The sequence below is a fragment of the Echiichthys vipera genome (genome assembly GCF_963691815.1).
Source record: "Echiichthys vipera genome assembly, chromosome: X".
Classification (NCBI taxonomy): domain Eukaryota; kingdom Metazoa; phylum Chordata; class Actinopteri; order Perciformes; family Trachinidae; genus Echiichthys; species Echiichthys vipera.
The window spans coordinates 10,775,967-10,796,982 of NC_139825.1; the positions used below are offsets into that span (position 1 = coordinate 10,775,967).

The 21,016-nt window shown below is 44.2% G+C and overlaps 1 protein-coding gene across 1 annotated transcript; it reads left to right on the plus strand.

The window, feature by feature from the left end:
- Nucleotides 1-1,920: 1,920 nt before the first annotated feature.
- etnk2 (ethanolamine kinase 2) lies at nucleotides 1,921-20,533 on the plus strand (the record flags this gene model as incomplete). Its single annotated transcript, XM_083938667.1, has 9 exons — nucleotides 1,921-2,067; nucleotides 5,639-5,776; nucleotides 5,893-6,014; nucleotides 6,535-6,675; nucleotides 17,165-17,307; nucleotides 18,358-18,441; nucleotides 18,549-18,709; nucleotides 18,812-18,885; nucleotides 20,461-20,533. The coding sequence occupies 9 exons, from the start codon at nucleotides 1,921-1,923 to the stop codon at nucleotides 20,531-20,533; spliced, it is 1,083 nt and encodes a 360-aa protein (XP_083794793.1).
- Between the last annotated feature and the right edge of the window lie 483 nt (nucleotides 20,534-21,016).

Genomic DNA, 21,016 nt, shown 5'->3' on the forward strand with positions numbered 1-21,016 from the left:
GAGAAGAGTCGCCAAAAGTTCAGCAAAAACCAGAACACAAACACAACAAAAACTTTTAAAAAACTTAAAAACCCACGGGAGCAGCTGTTACAGGCTGCCACCTAGTACGGCACCATAGCAACAACAGATATTTGAACTTTTTAAAAATCTTTTAAATTAAATAAATCTTTTGAATTAAATAAATAAAACACAATGTTTAATTGTTTGTGAGGCTTGGAACACTTAAAATGTTTTTTGGTCTCAGGTGTTCAAATTTTGGCTTGTATGGAAAGGGGTTTGTGCTGATTTGTTGCAAGTAGCTGCTGATCAAGGCATACTTTCATTTTGTCTTTCCCAAACCACTTGCTTTGGACCATCTCTCTGAGTTTCTCTTCCTGTAATGTTGGACTGGCAACATATGATGAACAGTAAGTTGTAGACCTCAGGTGAATACACTGGTAAGCTTTCAGCCCACTCCTCCATGCTAGCTCCCTGTTCACCTGGCACTCTGAATATTCCCCAAAAAACAGCTGCTTCTCCCCCCATAGTATGTAACCACTGTTGAGCTGTAGTACAAGCAGTGGTAATGAAGCTGTGCCCGACATCCCAGTCCACATCTGTGAATTGTATATCCTTAAACAAAAGAACATATTTGAATTGAATTACTGCAGTCAGTCTTTGCTGACATATAAAATAAAATGCACTGATACTACGATATGTAAAACGAGTCTTAAAAGAGTGACTCCATGCCCTGGGCTTCCCTATCAGGTAAGAAGGATGTAACAAACCACAGAAGGTGTTCAGATCATACCTTGATAATTAATAGCCCTGTTAAAATGGGACTGTAGGTGCATTCTACACTTGAGGTTGAGCTGCATAATGGGCAATGGAACTTTTTGCAGCATGTCCTGCATTGCTCCAGTTGGGGCAAATGTTGCCCATGCTGTATTGTTATATGCATCTTCAAAGGAAAGAAAGAGACCATGTCATAAATCAAAGTTCAATAAAGAAACTAGGCCAACAAACACAGACACACACACACACACACACACACACACACATTTTGGTTTCATGTCACAGACAGTGCCAGCGTTGACCTACACATATACTACTTAGTTTTATTTCTGTTTAATTGAATGCACACGGTATTAAAAGTATCATTCATTCAATCATCTTTTATGTCAGCCGATCCCAGCTGACATTAAAACGAAATGTGCTTACCAAAAGAGCTTTTAGCAAAAAAATCCTAAACTTAGCCTAAATATTATGTTGCATTGACGTGCATAAGGCTAATTGTAAACGTATTATAAGTCAAACGTTCGTTACGCTCCATTTTCAACAAAAACTTTTGTGACATATGAAAGGGAAGATGTGATTAACGTTCAATACCTTTTTGTCCGGGTCTTCAGACACGTAGTCCATAGTCCCAGTAGGTAACATTAGCATAACACAAACCAGGGGGCACTGTAGCAAAAAAACAAGGGGCCTGAATCTGCAGGTCTCCGTGTCTGCAGACACATGCTCCTCGCTCCTCCAGCAGCATGTATCCCTTCCTTTCATTCGGCTGAACCCGGGCTCCACTCGGATCCACTCGGAGATAATGGGCGTGTCCGTCTGTGGTGCGTCTCAAACCGCGGTACAATCGGATGATCCCGGGCGGGCGGAGCTAAGTAGGAGGAAATGGTTCAGTTGGCTGCCTAGCTGACTGCTCCCAAGAAAACGGGCGACGAGCATCCATACCCGGCAGTTTTCATCTTCGCTGCTTTCAACTCACCATTACTGCAACAGCTACTCGGCAATATAAACCTCTCAAGCAAAACTGCGTTCATCTATTAACACACAGCAACATTTAGCTCATTATATACTAAGCGACACTTGTATGCTGCGGTTTCTAGAAATATCTGTGAAGGACTCGGGAGATTAACGTTATACACACACAGGATGGAGACGCAGATACATGTGCCCGTCGGGTCGCCGGTCATTAGAAAAATTCCCATTTTCGTGGACGAACACAACGTGACGGAGGGGGCGATGAAGCTCATTAAAGAGCTGAGACCGGCGTGGGACACGAGCCACATCAAGACCAAGGTAATGTTAACCGCTAGTATGCTAGGTGAGAGTGACAGCTCTATAGCATCAGCAAGCACCACCAGGAAGAGGAGGAGGCCATGGAAAAGTATCTACTGGCTAGGTTACGGCTTATTGACTAACGAGAAAACTCCATTTACACTGTTTTCATGATTTATGAATGAAAACACTTTGTTTTATAAATTCTGTTGCAGCCTTGGTAACGTCAGTAAAGTATATGGAGACGTAAGCTAAGCCAGACTGTATATGTTTGAACTAAGTAAGCTAGCAGACTGACGTCAGTGTGTAAACTATCCCTCAGACCAGCGGGTAAATATCAGAACTATCAGCTTTCTATCAGCTATGTTCCTGTTACACACAGCTTTATTTTTCCAAAGTTCACCACATGAAGTAGTAGCAAATGTAGCGTGAATCTCAAGTCACGGATCAGCTAGTGGTGGCGTCGTGGTCAGTTTGGTTGAGAAATATGATGAAGCAGAATCACCTTATGTAGACTGTTACACAGCTGGTTGAACTCAGCCTGGTTGCTTTTATTCAGCCTTGCTTCTTTATCATGTCTCGTTTCTCTCTTGTCAGATGTTTTTAATCCAATGTAATCAAATGGTACTAATAGAAACATTAGAGGTCCCATATTGTAACAAGTGAGAGTTCCATGTCTCGTTTTAATGAAAAGAAGTTTCTATATAAATACTGTGAAAGTATGAAAATGCTAAATCCACAGAGGCAGATGTTCGTTGTGATGGCACATCTGTACTATGTATAGGTAGAAAGTGCTGTTTCAGACATAGGGTGAAAACAAGTATATTCAGACGGATAGTATGAGAAAAATAAAGTGTTTTTTGAACATTACAGTAAGTAAACATGTTTTAGCAGAAACCTAAAATACAAGTATGAACTGAAAATGAGCATAATATGTAGGGGTGACTGTGTAACGGTACACTACAGTCAACGTTCGGAATATGCAAAAGCATGCCAAGCTTTGTTGGGCTCCTTACTCTAAATATGTAATAAATTAGTCATAACTTAGTTACTTAGTAATTTCAAAAGTAATATCACTTTACTTATGACTCAATGAGAAAAGTAATTTGTCACACTATATATTACTTTCCCTTTACTCCAGCTCAGCTTCCATCTGAGTGTATTCTTTCCCAAAATGTTTAAAGAAGTCAGTTAAATTTGGAGGAGGAAGTGTCATGCTTTGGGGATGTTTTCTGCAGAAGGGGTTGGGCCTCTGTACAGCTATATGGCAGGATGAATGCAAATGTTTATATAAACCTCATTCGGCAACATACAATACCTCCACTGCAAAACAGGTGAAGCAGTTCCTTGAAGCTAAGAATATTGAAACAATGAAATGGCCAGCCCAGAGTCCAGATCAAAACCCCATAGAGAATATCTGGAAAATCCTTGGTGACAAAGTAAAGTCTAAGGAACCCACTACAGTAAAAAAGTGTTATTTGTATTACTTTGGGAGGATGTTCACAGCAGTGGGACCAGTGTTTTGATGGGAACGGGAAGCGCCAAATGTGGTGGAGAGCAGCAGGGCAGCACTGTTGACAGAAACAAATGATTATCCCTGCCACCTGGACAGGAAGACCCGTATGGTAAATACACACTGTCCATTTCAAAACATCACACACAGACGCACACACATGCACTGCACACTGAGTTCCAGAAAACCGTAGGCCGTGCCAACATCAACAGTCTCCTCTTACAACTTTCTAATGCTGAAGACAGAATGATTCATCTCTGCCAAAGAAGGGCCACTTCAGAGGCTGTGCGGTCAGACCACAGAACGTAGACACATTCATGGGGAAAAAATCACGCGTCAGACAGTATATGGCTGAATGTTTACCTCTGTCTGGGTCCAAGCTTATCGCTGTCTGTCGATGTACTGATCGCCGCTCTTAGCGGTTTATTGTGTGGTGGGTAGAAGGGATCAGTCATGTGGTAGCAAAGGCGTGTATGCTTGTGTATGTACGGTCATAACAGGGATGCCTGCGTGCCCATCTTTGTGGTCAGCCACGTGTGGAATGCCAGATATGCGTGAGTGAGCGCCTGGGCCGGGGGAGATGCAGGCAGTGTGTATGTTGTTATTGTGTTTGCTGCAATGTGATGGACTAGCCACTGGTTTCCACTGGAGTGATGTTGTCACTCAGATATTTAAGGCCTAGTTTTAGTCACAGAAGGCTTTTAGCTTACGCTTCATTTCAGAAGAGGTGTTTGACTCGTCGACTCATTGATGCAACACCAAAACCAGCCTGGCGGCTGTCGTAAAGCGATTGGATGTCTAGACTCGCCCACATCCTTAACCTTGTCCAGGACACCTGTAGGATTTCGTCCTAGCATGAATGTTCTACATCTGTATTGCCTTTATATAAAGTTATTGAGCAGTTAACAGGGTAGAGTAAAGGACAAATATGGAATTATATCGGACAAAGCCTAATCAAATTAATTTAAATCTGTAATATACAGTATGTGACCCATTATTAATTCTAGACAAGCAAATAGTAAATGTCACCATCCAGATTTATCTTTTCCTCACCTGCTTAAACCCATTTTCTGAAACACTTTTACAGTTCTCAAAGTATTATGTGCAATCACCACTTTAACAAGCATTATATCACAGTTGTTCCATTACTGGTAGATTGTTACCTGGATCCGAATCGGTGTTGGGAAGGAAAATATTGTGTCGGAACATCTCTGGTTTATATTGTAAAGTATAGCAAATAATTTGTACCACAAGCACTATCTGAATAGTATCTATTAAAACTCATCAGCTTACAAACATCAGTTTCAGCAAAAGCTCTACATCCAGTTTACTGAGAGATTTCTTTTTTCATATTTATTTGGCATGTCTTGTCATAGTCTTGTCAATCTTGATGACTGTCACATCATATGATCATCATCATCATCCCCACTCAGTCATAGACCACCTTGCTCTAGTAAAAATGTTTTTTAGCATCGAACTTCATATCAAACCTTTGTGAATTCAATACATGACAATTGAAGAGCACTCAGTATTTTCTCATTTTATTAAGAACTTTAGTGCAAAATGGACAGAGTGCAATAATTAGAACATGAGAGTTGTCCAAATTATGTTAATATAGCCGGTTAACTGGTTTTCTGACATTGTGAGAGAAATGATATAGAAAAATATGTAGGGTAGGCATTTTTATAGTTGTGATAATGTATATGGTTCTACCGCATAGTCCTACATCAGTTTATACTTAATATATTTGTATTTAAATGTTAAATAAGATTTACATTTTGAAAAACATGCATCCTAAAGACTAAAACTCTCCTTGACATTATTGCAATTATCTGTGGTCTGGAGGCACGCGTGACAGTGATTCAGTTGAGAATGCAGCAGTATGATGAATAAATCTTACTGCGATGAATAAATCTTGAATAAATCTTATTCATCATACTGCCTGGTGTCTGTATGTTGGTCCTGACCTAAAGACCACTGATAGCTGTGAACAACACTCAATTTCAAGATTTTATTTGGGAATTACATGAACGCTGTGCAGTCATACAGGTTATATGATTTATTTTCTTCCTCCTTCAGCTCTTCACTGATGGAACTACCAACAAGCTAGTGGGCTGCTACGTGGAGGACAGTCCTGAGGATGTGGTCCTGGTCCGAGTATACGGGAATAAGACAGAGCTGATTGTGGACAGAGACAATGAGCTCAAAAGCTTTCAGGTAGTGTAAAACCAAATGAGTCAAATTGATTGTGCTCTCCTGTGAATTCTTATTGCTTCAGAATAGTTTCTCCCATCTAATTCTTCTGATTCTGTGTTTTTGCCTCCCTCCTCAAGGTGCTACATGCTAATGGTTGTGCCCCTCGCCTCTACTGCACCTTTCAGAATGGCATCTGCTATGAGTTCATGCAGGGCGATGCACTTGGGACGCAGGATGTCAGGGATCCTTCCTTACTCAGGTCAGGACATAGTAGAGTCATGGGACCTCTCAGGATTTTTACTGACTCAGAGATGATAGAATTATAACAATTTACCAAGTAGCATTCTACTATTTTGCTCAGATTCCTGCTCATGTTTCTACATTGTACATATAGACACAAACTATTTTACAATGCAGAAATGCCTCATTGCCACACAGGAAAGAGGCAAATGAAGTAAAAACATGTGAGTTACATGCAAATAATCGATATAGCTAAAACAAATGAACAATGACCAATTCCAAAGAGAGGTTTGGAAGCAGATGCTCATGTCACTTTTTTACTACAGCAATTCTGGTAATATGCTCAACAGTAATACTTAATCTGGCACACAATGTCTACATCAGCTCAGTGTGTGCTACAGGATGTATTCAGTTGACCCTTTCCAGGAACTCTGAACTTGTTTATAACTGGAGACTACTACAGTTCAGGAGAATCAATAGTGTACTGGCTCATGTTGATATCTATTCATAGTGATAACCTTATTTATCTCTCCTCTCAGACTGATAGCCAGGGAGATGGCTCGTATCCATGCCATCCATGCACATAATGGCTGCATCCCCAAACCCAACCTCTGGATTAAGATGCGAAAATACTTCTCCCTTGTGGCCACTGAGTTCACAGACCAAGCATCTAACGTTAGGTGAGATCTGGCTCATCATTAGTGCACACACACACACACACACACACACACACACACACACACACACTGATAATGATGCAAATAGCTCCTGAAGCACAACCTAATTTGCTTGTAACACAAATTATGAGGAAAGAGTCAATTTGCCCTGAGCACTAAGTGAAGTAGTTTTATTAAAGTCCCCTTGCACTCAAAAAAGTGTTTTTCTGCTGTTTGTGTCCCCTAAAGTGTCGGACATTGACTACAGTGACTTGTTTCTATCAAAAGAGCAAGATGTCTGTGCACTTCTCTGCAATCTGACATTCAAACGTGTCTTGGGCAGCTTTAGTTGGAACATTACTAATCTATAAACCAATCACCAATCCCACAAAACACACTGCCATCATAGCTGTGAGCCACTGACAGTTAGAAGCTAACAAGCTAACAAACAACAGAAACTAATAAAAGATGCTAAATACACTTACCAGTCTGATACGTCTGCTAGTCCACCATTTTAATGACAACAGACTCCTCATCTGAGTCTGGGTCAGGACGCCAAAGATATAACTTAGCTGCAGATCACTAACGTTAGCCCCCGGGCTCTGTGTCCATCTATCCTCCTGTGGGGCTCCACGAGTCAATTCAATTCAATTCAATTTTATTTATAGTGCCAAATCATAACAAAAGTTATCTCAGGACACTTTACAGACTAGGTATAGACCACACTGTATGACTTATTTATGATTTACATAGACCCAGCAATTCCCCCGTAGTCGCGCCTGCCATATCAATCCTTACAAGAGGCTTCGCTGCCCTGCTGCCTCCTGTTTGAAGCTCTGTGACGGAGCGCCTTTGAACGCCGGTCATGGAGTGACCAACGCGCTCTCTCTCTCAGAGAGTGACGGTGCTGGGAGCGCACGTTGCGCAGCTCATTGTTCCGGCGGAGCCAAGCTCCGTCCAAACTGTCTTCTCACAGACCGCACCTCACGGTCCACCAGTGACAAACTTTCGCAAATTTCCCTGAACTCTCATTGGCCACCGTAGGTCGAGGGTGCACCCTCGGCGCCTACGCAACACACATACACATACGCACACACACACACACACACACATACATACACAGACGCTCACCTGCTATTGCTGCAGAGGTCTGTCTCGGGTTCACGGGCCGAACTGAGGCCGTTCCGGATCATGATATAAATAGCGCTGGTTGCCGCGCTTCAATGGGTCAGCTGACTGCGGACTATACTAATATTACAATTTATGATGAACGTATGGAGAATTGAGGTGTTTTGTGTGAATAATGGCACAGCCATATGGAGGGTTGTTAGTGCCACATACTGAAGTGAAAGTTAATGGGATTTTTGTGTTTGGGTATTCTGTTTCCCTGTTTATGTGTGGAAACCCCTGTGCTGTGATAATTGGTTTGCCCGGGGGAGGGACCAAGGTGGTATTTAAAGGAAGCTCAGCTCACTTGAGGGGGGCAATCGGCTGAGAGGCATGTGGGACCTAATCGTTGCTGTGAAATCTGTTGTAAATATTTTTTCTCTCTGTCCTGTTGTAAATATTTTATCTCTCTGTCCTGTTGTAAATATTCCTGCTACTTTTGCTTTGCCACCTGTGGATATTTTTCTTTGGTTTTGGTGTCGATAAAAAAAATCACCACACTGAAGTTTGCCGACTGGGCCATCATCTATCCATCGCGAAGTCCGAACCCCGACATTTGGTGTCAGAAGTGGGATGGCCAGTTGATGAGGAGCATGCATCCGTTACACAGGAAGTAGTACTGGATTGCGCTCACAAAAGCAGGAACCAGCTCATGAAGAAGATGTCGAGGAGGGAGCCTGGTCCACAGACGAGGAGGGCGGAGGAGGTGCTGCAGCTCCAGTCCTGCAGGCCGGCCCTGGAGCTCCAAGTGCAGGAGAGGAGCTGGTGGCGGTCATGCGGACCTTCCTGGAGGGACAGCAGAAAAGAGAGGAGGGGTTTCTGGCAGAGCTAAGGGGACTCTGGGCTGCGTGGCCAGCCCCGCAACTGGGTCAGGCAGTGGCAGAGCTGAGGCTGGACGCCCCTATCCAAGCACCACCCAGGGCCCCATCACTATCTGTGTCGCTGATGAGCCTTAGAATGTACTTGCCTACACCCGCTGCGCCGCGTAGCAGCAGGTCAGAACCTCCTAGGCCGGAGAGCAGACCCTTTGGCGACCCCAAGATCCCACAGTACGTAGCTGGAGAGGACATTGGAAATGACCTGCTCCACTTCGAGCGTATTGCCAGAATGTGGGGTTGGCCAGATGGGGAGTGGCCGTGTTGCCTGGTGCCTCTGCTCACGGGGAAGGCGCTCGAGGCATACACAGCAATGGACGAGGACAGGGCTCACTGGTACCCGGACCTGAAGGCAGCGCTCCTGACCAAGTTTGACGTCTCCCTGGAGACCTATCGCCAGCAGTTCTGGTCCCTGGCAGTTCTACCGGGAGAGAACCCAACAGAGACTTACCACTGCTTAAAGGGTCTCTACCATCCATGGATTCGGCCAGAGCAACATACAAAGGAGCAGATCGGTGTGCAGGTCATTTTGGAGCAGCTGCTGCGTGTCTTCCCGGCAGACAGCCGCACCTGGGTGAAGGAGCACGAGCCGACGGATGGGCTAGCTGCAGGGAAGCTAGCGCTGCAGTACCTCAACGCCCGGAGGGGAGGCCTGACTGCCTACCAGGGTGGTCCCAGTCGTCACGTTCCGTCGCAGCCCAGGCCAGCAACCAGAGCCAGCCAGCATCCGCCTGGAGAACACCGGCCCGCACCTCACCAGCGCAGCCCCGGTCAGGAGCTCATCTGTTTTTACTGCCAGCAGGCAGGGCACAATGCTTCTTTGGGCTGAGGTTGCAAGTGCTCGGAGAGGGCAACAGGGTTTTAAAGACATTACCATTATCGGTTGACTCGGGGAGCTTCCTGACACTGGTCTGAAGGGAGTTGGTGCCAATGGGCATTGTGGATTATAGCAGACAGGAAGACATTTTGTGTGTGCATGGGGACAGCACCACCGTCACGGTGGTGGTGGATGAGCAACCTTACCTGCTATCTGTGGGGGTGGTCGAAAGGTTACCCGTTGCGGCTATCCTGGGTTGGGACTTACCTGTGCTACTGGACGTGTTGCTGGAGGCCGGTCTCAAAGACAGTGACCTGGGAAAGGGTTTGTCCGGTCATGTGATCACTCTCGCCCTGGCAAGAGCGGGTTGGCGCCTGTCCCACCTGCCAGAGAACTTGCTATGTCCGCCAGTCCGACCGCGCCTACCTCAAACCCCTGCCTGTGATCTCCACTCCATTTAGACATATAGCCATGGACATTGTTGGCACATTGGTGAAGAACAGTGGAGGGAACCAGTACATTCTGGTGCTCTGTGATTTCGCCACACGGTTTCCGGAGGCTTTTCCCTTGCGCACCGTCACCGCTCCTGCTGTGCTGTGTTGTCTTGTCCAGCTGTTTTCCAGGGTTGGTGTTCCGGACGAGATCATTACCAACCAGGGGACCAACTTCACCTCCAGACTCCTGCAGCTCTTCCACCAACAGTTGGGGATTTCCGCGATCAAGACCACCCCATACCACCCTCAGACGAATGGTCTGGTTGAACGCTTCAATCAAACCCTGAAGAAGATGCTGCAGACAACACTGAGAGAGACTGGGACCAGTGGTTGCTCTTCTTGCTGTTCGCCTACCGGGAGGTTCCCCAAGCGTCCACGGGGTTCTCCCCGTTTGAGCTTCTGTACGGCTGGGAGGTACAGGGACCGTTGGACCTGCTGCTGAAGGTCTGGGAGGCTCCCGCAACTGGCGTCAGTGATCGTGGTGTGGTCCAGTTTGTGTTGGAGATGAGGGACTGGTTGGCAAAGTACTGGGACAAGGCCAAAGTCAATCTTCGCGAGGCCCAGCAGACCCAGAAGGCATGGTATGTCCGACAGGCCAGGCACAGAGAGTACCAGCCCGGCCAGAAGGTCCTACTCCTCCTGCCATCCTCCAACAGCAAGCTGCTCGTTAAATGGCTGGGCCAGTACACCATCCTCAGGAAGATGGGCCCTGTGACCTACGAGATCCATCAACCAGACAAGAAAAGGGCAAAACAGATCTACCACGTCAACCTGCTGAAGGAGTGGAAGGAGGCTCCAGTTTGGGTTCATGTGGCGTCCCTGATTGTGACGGCGGTGGGCACTGAAGGGAAGGACGAGTCTACCCTCACCGACCTCACCCAGTCTGCTGAACCTGCTCTTGGCCATCTCTCAGCTGTCCAGTCCAGCCAGCTGTGCCAGGTGCTCCAGCGGGTCTCCAAGCTCTTCGCAGCCAACCCGGGGAAGACTGACCTTGTCGAGCACATGGTTCCAGTTAACGGTGATGCCCTTTGGCCTACATGGGGCACCGGCCATTTTCCAGAGTCTGATGGACTGTGTTCTGCGGGGGTGTGAGGACTGCAGTGCTGCCTACCATGATGACGTGGTTATCTGCAGTACCACCTGGGAGCAGCACCTGTGTCATCTGGAGCGAGTCCTGGGCCAGATCCAGCAGGCAGGCCTGACGCTGAATCCAGCCAAGTGTCAGTGGGCCAGGGAGGAGGCAAAATACCTGGGGTAACGGCTTGGACGAGGGGAGGTCCGACCGCAGGTGGACAAGGTTGAGACCATTCATAGCTGCCCTCGCACAAAGGAGGTCAGGTCCTTCTTGGGCTTGGCCGGCTGGTACAGGAGGTTCGTCCCACAGTTCGCCACCATCGCAGCTCCGCTGATAGCTCTGACGGCGAAGGACCAGAGAAACCCGGTCATCTGGAACAACGGCTGCGAGGCGGCATTCCAAGCTCTCAAGGCCTGTTTGTGCTCTTCTCCAGTCTCAGCTGTGGGACTCAGGACAGTCCTGGCCCAAGGTGAGCCTGGTGACGAGCGACCGGTGCTGTACCTGAGCCGCAAGCGCTGCCACGGGAGACCAGGTACTCCACTGTGGAGAAGGAGGACCTGGCCATCAAATGGGCCCTGGAGCGCTTGAGGTGTTTGACTTAGAGACTGATCATCAGGCTCTGACATGTGTTACGTACAGTGTTCTGTATGTCATTTATGTTATACATGTTATAGGCCTACATGTATAGTGTACTGTTTTGTGTAGTATGTTTGTGTTGTTGTTCTGTCTCCTCCTCCTGTTTTCATTCTCCAAATTCTCAGATGTGCACACCTGGTCCCAATCACCAAATCACCACACCTGGTCCCAATCACCAAATCACCACACCTGTTCCAGATCTCCCATCAACCATTCCCCTTTAAATAGTCCTGTGTTTGTTTGTCAGGGGGGAGTGCTTTGGTTTGAGCTGTGACAGAGCTTTGGTTGAGCGCTGTTGGCTTGTTTTTTGGAGTGTATTTTGCTAGTGTTTACTAGTGGTTGCGAGTGCTTGTGAGTGATTGTGAGTGCTTGGCTCCTTTGTTGGTTTATTGTATTGTCTTTAGTTAGTACACATTTGTTTAAACCTTAACAACTAAACTATGTTTAGTTGTTAGCAGCCTACTTTAGTTTTGTCTTTGTCTTTGTTAATTCTTTTGTTGTGCGCACAGGGTCAACAAGGATAGGTAAGATACCCCGGGGTTTACATATTTCATACACGTAGGTTTACCTGTTGTTAATGCCCTAGGTTAGAGTGAGCACCACCCACTGTACTTTTTGGGTGCAAAGCACCTGTCAATGGGGGAGTGGGTTTTGTTATGTTCTTTTATTTGGTGCCACTGACAGTCCTTGTTGATCTATGTGTTGCCTTTTTGTAAATAAACACTTTATATTGAATTCACCTTTTGTCCTGGATTTTGTGTGACTGCACCCTCACTTGCCCAAACCTGTTGCCCTTATGTTGCGTCCTACTCCGAGCCATCAGGGGGCGTAACACATGGATTAACTCAATGAAAGACCACAACAGTTGTCTCACCCGCTGGTACCTCTATCTCCAGCCGTACCAGTTCCAGATCCGACATCGAGCTGGCAAGAACAATGTTGTAGCTGATTATCTCTCCAGGTTGTCGCACATCGTCAACCTCAGGGAGGAAAGGGATAATGTGACGGAGCGCCTTTGAACGCCCGTCACTCCCTGACTGGCGCGCTATCTCTCTCTCATTGTTCCGGCGGAGCCGAGCTCCATCCAAACTGTCTTCTCACAGACCGCATCTCACGGTCCAGCAGTGACACAAACTTTCGCCCATTTCCCTGAACTCTGTTTGCCCACCGTAGGTCGACGAGGGTGCTGACCGCGGACTATACTAATATTATGAATTATGATGAATGTATGGAGAATTGAGGTGTTTTGTCTGAACAATGGCACAGCCATATGGAGGGTTGTTAGTGCCACATACTGAGGTGAAAGTTAATGGGGTTTTTGTGTTTGGGTATTCTGTTTCCCTGTTTTTGTGGAAACCCCTGTGCTGTGATAATTGGTTTGCCCGGGGGAGGGACCAAGGTGGTATTTAAAGGAAGCTCAGCTCACTTGAGGGGGGCATTCGGCTGAGAGGCATGTGGGTCATAATCGCTGCTGTGAAATTCCATTGTAGATATTTTTTCTCTCTGTCCTGTTGTAAATATTCCTGCTACTTTTGCTTTGCCACCTGTGGATATTTTTCTTTGGTTTTGGTGTCAATAAAAAAAATCACAACACTGAAGTTTGCCGACTGGGCCATCATCTATTCAGCGCGAAGTCAGAGCCCCGACAAGCTCATACATGTAGGCCTATGGCTAATTCTCTCTGATGTGTTTTAGTCATCTAGGTTTGCACGCTTCTCTTTTACCACAGGCCTGCTTCTCAACCTCCTAGAAGTTGGTAGAATGTAGTCACCGAAGAGTCTCAACCTAGCATGAGCGTGGGCATGAGAAAATCCCAAAGAGGGAGAAACAGTACAGGTGATTCCAATCCCATCTCTTGAGTTTTTTTGTTGTTTTTTTTAGAGTAGAATAGTTGTTACATACTTTAAAACAAGTCTGGAATGGGTCCTTAAATGTTTGCATCAGGATGTTAAATATTAGCCTTAATTAATTTTCTAGGTAGCAGAGGTAATTGTCTAACACATGATGTATACAGTATAGATGTCTTGATTACAGTGGAGTCAGGAAGTAAGAGGATACTGCAGAGGTTCAAGAGATAGTAGGGGTGGACGGTAGAGACGGTAGAGACAGTAGGATTTCTGCTAGGGTATGGATTTTTACTCTACCGTCTTACCGGCAGAGCAGCTCTGACGTAACCACACAATACATGCAGGCAAAACAAAAACAGATCTGGCCCGCAAGGAAATATTAACTCTCCCTTTGAGTAGAAGCATATGTGATAAAGTAATTCCTGCCATAGTGGACGATGTTGACTGCTGTCCTCCCTTGCATCTCAGCGCAACAAATACCGGCACACTTGGAGACTTGCTACACATGCTTCCTGTAGGCGCACGGCCACAACGCTCTGCTTCCACTATTTCTGCATTGCTCATCTCCATAACAGTTGGCTCTGCGCCTGTTGTTCTTGCAATCGTTTCTGTCTGGTTAAATCCATGGTTAAATCACCCCCGCAATGTTTCTTTCTCCTTTGAAAAAAACTGAAGGTTGACATAGAAGTGTTTAACAGAAATAAATGAACTTTAATGATCCCAGACTGGGAAATTATTTTGTAACAGTAGTAGTGGGTCAGCAAATAAAAACTTTGTACATGACAAACATAGAATCCAATATATACATAGTGTATATATACAGTGCACAGTGTGCTATAAAAAATAAACAATAATAATATATAGAAACAAAACAGTAGAGAGAGCAGAGTTCTCTGTCAGGCAGATGTGAGAGAGTTATTATATACAGTGATGGATTGTGGCAGGAAAGATTTCCTGTATCTGTTGCTACCACAGCGAAGATGAAGCAGCCTTCTGGAGAAGGTGCTCCGCTGTCTGACCAGTGTGAGTTGGAGAGGGTGGAGAGTATTATCCATGATGGATAACAGTTTTTTCAGTGTCCTCCTCTCCACCACAGCCTCCAGAGTGTCCTGTTTGCAGCCAATCACAGAGCCAGCCTTCCTGATCAGTTTGTTGAGTCTGTTGGTGTCGCTGGCTCCAATGCTGCTTCCCCAACAAACCACAGCAAAGAAAAGTACACTGACCACCACAGACTGATAAAAGATCTCCAACATCTTGCTGCACACGTTGAAGGATCTCAGCTTCCTCAGGAAGTAAAGTCTGCTCATCCCCTTCTCATAAACAGCTTCAGTGTTAGATCTCCAGTCCAGTCTTTTCTTGATGGTAACACCCAGGTACTTGTAATCCTCCACCGCCTCCACATCCTCCAATGAGTGTATATCGGTGGGAAGCAAAAATGTTAATTGGTAACTAGTAACTGAAGTTATCAGATAAGATACATTCTGTATGTGGTTAAAGGCCCACCTGAAAAAATCAGTTAATGTACAAGTGTACGCTATATTTATCACAGCTTTACCTTGACAGCCCTGTTGAAGTTTACTGAAAATGTTCTATGCTCAAAGCCACCAGACTCCACTGACACAAGTCATTTTATCTTACAGAAGACAGGAGTTGCTGGTCTACCTGCCTCAATCGATAAGTTTGTTTGTGTTATTGTGCGACTTTGGTGTTTTCAAGGGTTGGAAACTATCAATACTGGCAAACAAACTAACAGATAGAGGCAGCAATTTTTGTCATTGGACTCTAGTAGCTATGACGAGAGCATAGAGAGCTTCTGTTCTCCCCCTATGTAAATTTACAAAAGTCTGTCTAACAGCAGGGTAGAGCTGTGGAAATATTGTAAATATAGCATACATTTAAACTGATACTATTTTTTTTAAGGTGGGCCTTTTTTGGGTGTCTAAATTCTGTTAAGCTTCTGCCCCTGTCCACTACATTGTATTTCTTAGCTTCCACGTCTGTCCTCCTGCCTGCTTCTCTAAAATGGGGGTGTGCCAACCCATCTATGGATAAGTATCTCACACAACCTCACTTGTGTCAGCGAATGAGCGAGATATAAAATAAAACACTCACTCTTCAAAAAAATCCTTGGAGAGACACAGCACATTAGGTTCTTTTCTTGCTGGTTCTTTGCAATACAGAGAACTATGTTATAAATGTAACCTTTTAGTTGACTCATCCATTTGTTACTACTGTATTAATTAAGATAATGGAAGTCACTTTATCAGTTTTAATCATCATCATGAAAGCAGCAAGTAGCAGTTGTACAGTGAGGAAAAATAACACACATAGAAATCAAGAAGTTTAATGCATCAAGATGCATTCGTGATTGTTTTATAAAAACTCTGTAGGTGCCCAGATTCACACCCCTAATACATTTTCATCTCTGGGGAAGAGAAAAGGAAGGTGGCTCGGGACCTGTGGAGCCAACAAAGGTAGACCGTTTCATAACTTGGCCAGCTGCCCAGTCACACTTGATATCTTTGTTGTGATGGCTGTTAGATAGAGTCCAGCATGGCTTATATAACTGTAACAATAATAGCCGACTGGATTAGGGAGTCTGAGGCATGCAGTGGGCCAGCAGATGTTTGCTCATCTCAGTGTATCAGGTCACTTTACTCCCTTCCTTGGTTACACAGACAGCTGTAGTGTCCTGGTCCTTGGCAGCAGATGCTTATTTCCCTGTGGTCTGAAGCAGTCCGTAGAAATACCCAGATGTTAACACTTTGTCAAAGAATTGGCAGAGATCTGTGTGACGTGTTATATTCCAGTTGGATACAGAATAATTTCAGTACAGAAGACAAAAAAAACCTGGCCACCTCCTATAGATCAACAGTGTGTTGTATTTTGTGCGTGTGTGCGTGTGTGCGTGCGTGCATGCGTGCTATGCAGCGAATTATGCAGCCTCCCTCTCATCTCCTGCCATAAGGCGGACTGTGGATTAAGTCACATAAGCCTAAGACTCTGGTTGGCTGAGACAGTAACTTGGCGACTTAAACCCATCTCCACTAACCAATAAAACCACTTTCAGACTGACACAGACTGAAGCGGTAGTGATATGAGGTGGTCAGAACACAGGTCAGATGTCTGAACGTTCAGTAGGCTTGTGTGCCATGCACAGAGATGGAAAAGAGCAAATATTTGAATACATACATGTTTGTACATACAGTGATGGAATAAATCACAAATCAAATACTAACAATCAGATCTATGTGAAGTCATTTGCAATGGAGATGTAGTAGTGTGGCCATAGTGACATAGTGTGAGTGTCCCCTGAGAGCTTGTTTCTCTGCAACTGTGATCCCAGGAGCCAGCAGACCACAGCTTCACTGAGCCTGTGTGCTGTTCATGCACGTTGCTCTCAGTTGGTTTCAATATGTTCCTACTTTGTGATCAACCGGAAACTATTAAAAGCTCTGTGTTTTTGGTCAGTAACAACAAATAAAAGTGTTTCTATCACCTTTCTTTACCACGCTTGTGAGGTCAGCTTTTTCTCTCCAACAGTGATTGAGAAAAAGCTGACCCTCTCCATTTCCCTCCCTGTCTCTGTGCTCCCTGTCCAGAATCCAGCAGAAGGTTCCCAGCAAGGCGGTGCTGGAGAAGGAGATGGTGTGGATGAAGGAGCATCTCTCCACTCTGGGCTCCCCTGTGGTGCTCTGCCACAATGACCTGCTCTGCAAGAATATCATCCACAACAGCAAAGAGGGTAGGCAACTTAGTGTTTCCTGTTGGGGCAATGTTACTATAAACCAGACTAACGAACTAAACACAGACCTCTTTCTACTTTGGGCTTCGTGACTGGAATAATAAACACTTTGCACAGCAACAACAACAACAATGTATGCATTGAGGAAGTGGATCAGTTGATTGATCACAAAATGTTTTGGGTTTTTTGTTGATGTTTTTTTTTATCAAATGTTTTGCTTTGGCTGCCTGCAAACCGATATCAGTGGAAACACTGTACCTTTTACCTAAATAATGTATCTGTACATCTGTATAATGGTCTGGTTGCCATCCTCTGCCAAGCCTGAGGATGTTTTCACACCTGAGCAATCCATTTAAACGAACCCTGCAGCGTTTTGGTGTGAAAAGCTCATTTTAACTTTTGGTACAGACCAAACAACTTCCGAATGCTTTCAAGTGGATGTTCGAAGAGTCCGCTACACTTCACCCAAATATAGGAAGTGAACAAAGACCACAATTTAATTGAATTCAACACAAGCACAAATTTTACGGAGTTATAAATAATATTTAAAAGATGATAACTTTCAAAATCCATAACTTCTTATGACCATATATCATCGCTGATAGTCTGTGTAACAAGGACAGCACATCATCTCTCTCTCTCTCTCTCTCTCTCTCTCTCTCTCTCTCTCTCTCTCTCTCTCTCTCTCTCTCTCTCTCTCTCTCTCTCTCTCTCTCTCTCTTTCTCTCTCTCTCTCTCTCTCACCTAGGCCAGCCTCCTTTATTCACTGCCTTGTCAACTGCTCATATTGTTTTCCGCCTTCTAAAATATTAGAAGCATGAAAGCAAAACCAGAAAACCTAATGTTTCATAAAATTGGTGTTTATCTTTTCTGAGACCATAAAGTATTTGCAAGTTTTATTTGGATATTCTGTCCAATAGAGGAGCAACTGTTTGGACCACGTTACAGTCCAGTCTACCAAACTGTTGATGTCAAAGACACTGAAGGTTTTAGAGCATCACCATTATAGACTTAACATTACATTAACATTTGACTCTTGTCGTCTCTCAGGTCATGTTCGCTTCATAGACTATGAATACTCCAGCTACAACTACCAGGCCTTTGACATCGGCAACCACTTCAATGAATTTGCAGGTTTGTCAAACCACAGCGTGATTTTCTTTGTTAGAGTTGATGTTATATCCATACAGTGTGGCTTCTTATACAACTGTTTGTCCGTCCGTGTGTGTGTGTGTGTTCAGGAATGGCGGAGCTGGACTATGGGCTGTACCCCAGTCGGGAGATGCAGATGGACTGGCTCCAAGTGTACCTGCAGGCATACAAGCTCTTCACCAAGAAAACAGAGGAGGTCAGCCCGCGAGAGCTGGAGACGCTCTATGTACAGGTCAACAAGTTTGCTCTGGTGAGGAGTAATATGTTGAACGCACACTGTCTCTTACACACACACATGTACAGTGTTTCACTTTACTTTACCTCATCTGATATCTGATTTGTCCCACTCAAGGCCTCTCACTTCTTTTGGGGCTTCTGGGCGCTCATCCAGGCCAAATACTCCTCCATCGACTTTGACTTCCTTGGGTAAGTCTGAGCATGTAAAGATGTAGAGCTGTGTGAGGCAACCCATTCACTCCACCTCCCTGAGAGAAAAGCAATGCAAGGGTGAAGGCGTTTCCTACTTTACACATTAGACTAGCCCTTCTCAAATAGTGGTGCGATGGCTCGGGGTGGGACGGGGGGTTGGGGCGAACAATATGAGCATAATTTAAATAATTTTAATTATTATTTGAATTATTATTTAAATTGATTTATTATATTAGTATTTGAATTATTATTTATTGAGTTTATTTAATTTTATTTCTCAGTATCAAATGGTTCAAGTGAGTCAAAAATGTTTAAAGTGTAAATCATTTTTTTTATTATTTCAGGCAAATCGATGCACTTCAAATCTTACAGACTAAAAAACAATGATAATAAAGAGTTATACTTTGTTGTAAGTTTATCTATATTTCTTTTTTTGTTTTCTTTAATGTTAATAAGGATACAATGTTATACAGAGATGTACTTATAGTAATTATATAAGACAAATGTTACTATTTATAGCCATACTGTCCTTATTTAAAATGATTAACTGCTTTCATTTGGAAAAATAAATAAATAAATAAATAATTACCGTTCACCGCGAGACTGCGATTCTCATTTCTAATTTTTTTTTCCATACGTGTCGTCTACATTTTATTTATGATTTATTTTAATTAATCATTATATGGTTTCCGCCATCTAAAGCCAGTGAAGCACAGACATATATGTGATATGACTTAGTTCCTGGTTAATTGTTCATCACTACTGTTATCGTGGTTCACAGTTATTAATTGCACTCTTGAAGCATTTAGCTTGAAAAAAATGCTGTGCATTGAATATGTCTCGGTTTGGAGTTCATTCACTTACAGTATATGAGCTACAATACATATGTAAAAAAGTCCTTTAGTCACTTGGCAAGCGTCAAACTATTCAGTGATGGTCCTATACATAAGGGAACAATATGTTTTGTATCAACTTTAAATTAATATACATATGTATTTTATCCTCTTTTGAAAACTTTAAAAAAAAATCCACAATAGTTGCAGGGTAGGGCGATAGGGTCAAAATTAACCATAGTATATATATTTGATGTCACAGTAATGGTATATATCGCGATACAGTCATTGTTATTAAGAAATGGTTTAATAACCCTACTGTTCTTCATCTTCATACTTTTATAACAAACAGCTATTAAACAAAAGACTCAAAACAGTAAAACTCAAATTCTTTCAAAGTGCAGGCTTTGAGGGTTCCTGAGAACAATAATTTAAAGTGTTACATGGATCAAGGATGCCTCCTCCGGCTCTATATTTCAACTTCACTCTCCTCCCATGATTGCCCAAATCGTGTTACCTTGCGAGGCAGCTGGATTCAAAATTATCACACAAGATCATGCAAGAATCCAGTCCAGAATAGCTCTTCAGTTGAAACGGTATTACCAAATCTTCACCAGTGGATCACACAGTATATATCGTCATAGCGCCCAATCCTAAAATGTTTGCTCATTCTAGTTTATATTCCCTTACAGATACTTCCTTCATGCCATCATCAACTTTTTGCTCTTCCTGTTTGCAGCTACGCTGTGCTACGTTTCAACCAGTACTTTGAGACCAAACCTGCAGTGATGGCCCTGCAGATCCCAGAATGAGAGGAGACAGAGAAAGACAGACTGCGTCGAGAAGACGGGAGGATGTAACAGCGTTTATGCTGGAACTACCTGTAGGGTGGCAACTCTTCTCTCTGAGCCAGCTGTTGATGGACCACTGCTCGGTCAACCCGGCATCCCTTTCTGCAACAAGCGCAATTACTCTTTCATTGCTCCAACTAAGCTCCACGTCACAAGAATTATAACACTCCATGAGTTCTGTGTGTGTAAGTGTGTGAGTGTGTGTTTGTGTTCTTAAATTTTCTTGCTTTCCCTCTTTGGGCAACTGAACAAGGCGTAGTGAGCACAGCAGTCTGAGTTCACGATAGAGATCACAGATCTGCTTTATGTCTGTCATAGCGCCAACATGTTCCACAATGCTGGTAATGAAGGTTAAAATAATGGCAAGACTGTTGATGCTGACATCGACAGACAGTTTGTCCTCTATCTGGGCACTGTATCTAAAGCTTTCTGTCAATGCATCTT